The 2,026-nt window shown below is 40.8% G+C and overlaps 1 protein-coding gene across 1 annotated transcript; it reads right to left on the minus strand.

Moving 5' to 3' along the window:
• Positions 1–582: 582 nt before the first annotated feature.
• NHL2 (NDR1/HIN1-like 2) lies at positions 583–1,596 on the minus strand. Its single transcript, XM_068617452.2, has one exon. The coding sequence runs from the start codon at positions 1,490–1,492 to the stop codon at positions 839–841; it is 654 nt and encodes a 217-aa protein (XP_068473553.1). The 5' UTR covers positions 1,493–1,596; the 3' UTR covers positions 583–838.
• Between the last annotated feature and the right edge of the window lie 430 nt (positions 1,597–2,026).

Raw genomic sequence — 2,026 nt, forward strand, 5'->3', positions numbered from 1 at the left:
GGGCTTGAGAGATTTCTTAAACTAAAACATTCAATAATAATCTCTTATTTTTATTTGAGTCTGGAGCCACTATTTATAATTGATACTCTATCCTAAGGTTCTCGGTAGAGATATCTTTAATTTTTTACTATTATTTAATTTGATAAGTCTCCTCAATATTATCAATTAAGTCAGAATTCGGCCAAATGTTTACCAACTTAATCTCCAAAGCTCTTTACCATCACAATAACTACTTCGTATTCTACAGTCCACTTCATTGTTCATGATGAATTATATGGCGAAAATATAAGTAAACATCTTTCTCTAATTCCACGAATATTTTTTCCGTAGTTATTCAAAGGTAGATACCTCATATTACGTTCTCGGTTTGGGCACGCGTAATCTGGAGGTAGATTTATATTACGTCGCAAGCAGGCAACTTTAGAAACGGCGTAACTAGGGTATGTTTTAAATGTAATATCAGAAGTTTTACGTCTGATCATGGTTTAAAAGGGATTTTGTCAGCAGAAGCAAAATTTGCCACTTTTACATTTAAAAATAACTTTTTTTGAATGATTAATTTACAAATGAGGAAAGAAGAGCGATGAGAAAAGAAATTTATTTATTCACAAACAAGAAGTGGGATATATAAAGAATAAACCAAAAATTCCCCCAGAGGATACAATAGTGAAGCGTAGATACATACAATGAAATGCAGTATAATAATAATAATAATAATATGTATGAACTGAAGGACAAGAAGTACGACTGTGTCCAAAACTAACCAATAAACAAATATGAAAAGCCTGAAATGACGTGAAAACAGGTCGGGTCGGGTAGATGGAATGATCCGAACCCATCAACGATCCCAGTCGCACTTGGTGGTTTCAAAGGCGGTGGCTGTTCCCTTGATAGGCACACGCAAGTCGCAGCTGACTTTGGGCTTGAGCGTCTTGGTTTTGAAGACGCCCAACTTGAACCTCACCCTCAGGTACATCTTCACATCGATCTCATACAACCCAGTGGCGTTCTCCTTCTTAAATTCGGCGCTCTGGTCAGCTTTGAGAGCCAGAATATGCTCCCCCTTGAACACGGGGTTCAACACGTTCGTGGTCTTGTGCCCCTGGTAGAAGCGATCGGGGTACTGGGAGTTGAACCTGGCGTCGTGGAACAATGCGCGCGCCTCGATATAGTCGTAGTAGATGCCCAGCCTCTTATTAGGGTTGCGCACTGTGATGTTGAGGGCAAGATCGTAGCGGAGGGTGTTGTTGGTGTAGTTGAACTCCGTGAGGGTGGCGTCAGTGACGTGGACTTTCACGACGTTGGGACGGACTATGAGCCAGAAGAGGAACGCGGCGATGCCCACGATGATGATCACCGTGAGGATGAGCTTGAAGATGAGGCTGAAGAGGCAGCCGCAGCAGCAGCCACAGCCGCCGCCGCGCCCTGGGCGGTGGTAGGACTTCTGCGACGGAATAGCGGGGCCGTAGTAGGCTCCGTTCAACTGCGACATGGTTGAATATTATGAGTGAGGAAGGAAATAATAAGAGTGAGAAAAGAATATGAATAAGCAAAGGCAAGAGTGGGAAATGATGAAGAGATGGAATGGAATAGTTGCTCCTTGTGTGTAGATTTATAACTAACTGTGAGTCGTGTGGGGTAGGGGAATTCGAAAAGCGCGTCATCTACAAACCTTAACCGGCCACCAAATATTGCTGCAACCGGAGTTAATTATTAATTTATTGTATTACTTTTTATTAAAAAAAATCATCTTATGATTCATGTTATTGTATATTTATTCTTTCTTTTCTTTGAATTTTAGTCCCTATGAGAAAATTATAATAGTGTAGTTTTTTTACGAAAATAATTAAATAAATGCTCGTGGAGGTGAGAACTTGGGATGCTGCGTTGCGCTGGTTACTAGTTTCAACGCGGTTGCTTTTCGCATATATGGATTTGTGCGATCTTGGCGTGTGCGTTTTAAATTGAAATTTGTGTATTTACTGTATTCATTCGTGGAAACTTCTACTCTCCTGCTTCCAAAGTC

Source organism: Phaseolus vulgaris, chromosome 1 (assembly GCF_051622355.1).
Source record: "Phaseolus vulgaris cultivar YP4 chromosome 1, ASM5162235v1, whole genome shotgun sequence".
NCBI lineage: Eukaryota > Viridiplantae > Streptophyta > Magnoliopsida > Fabales > Fabaceae > Phaseolus > Phaseolus vulgaris.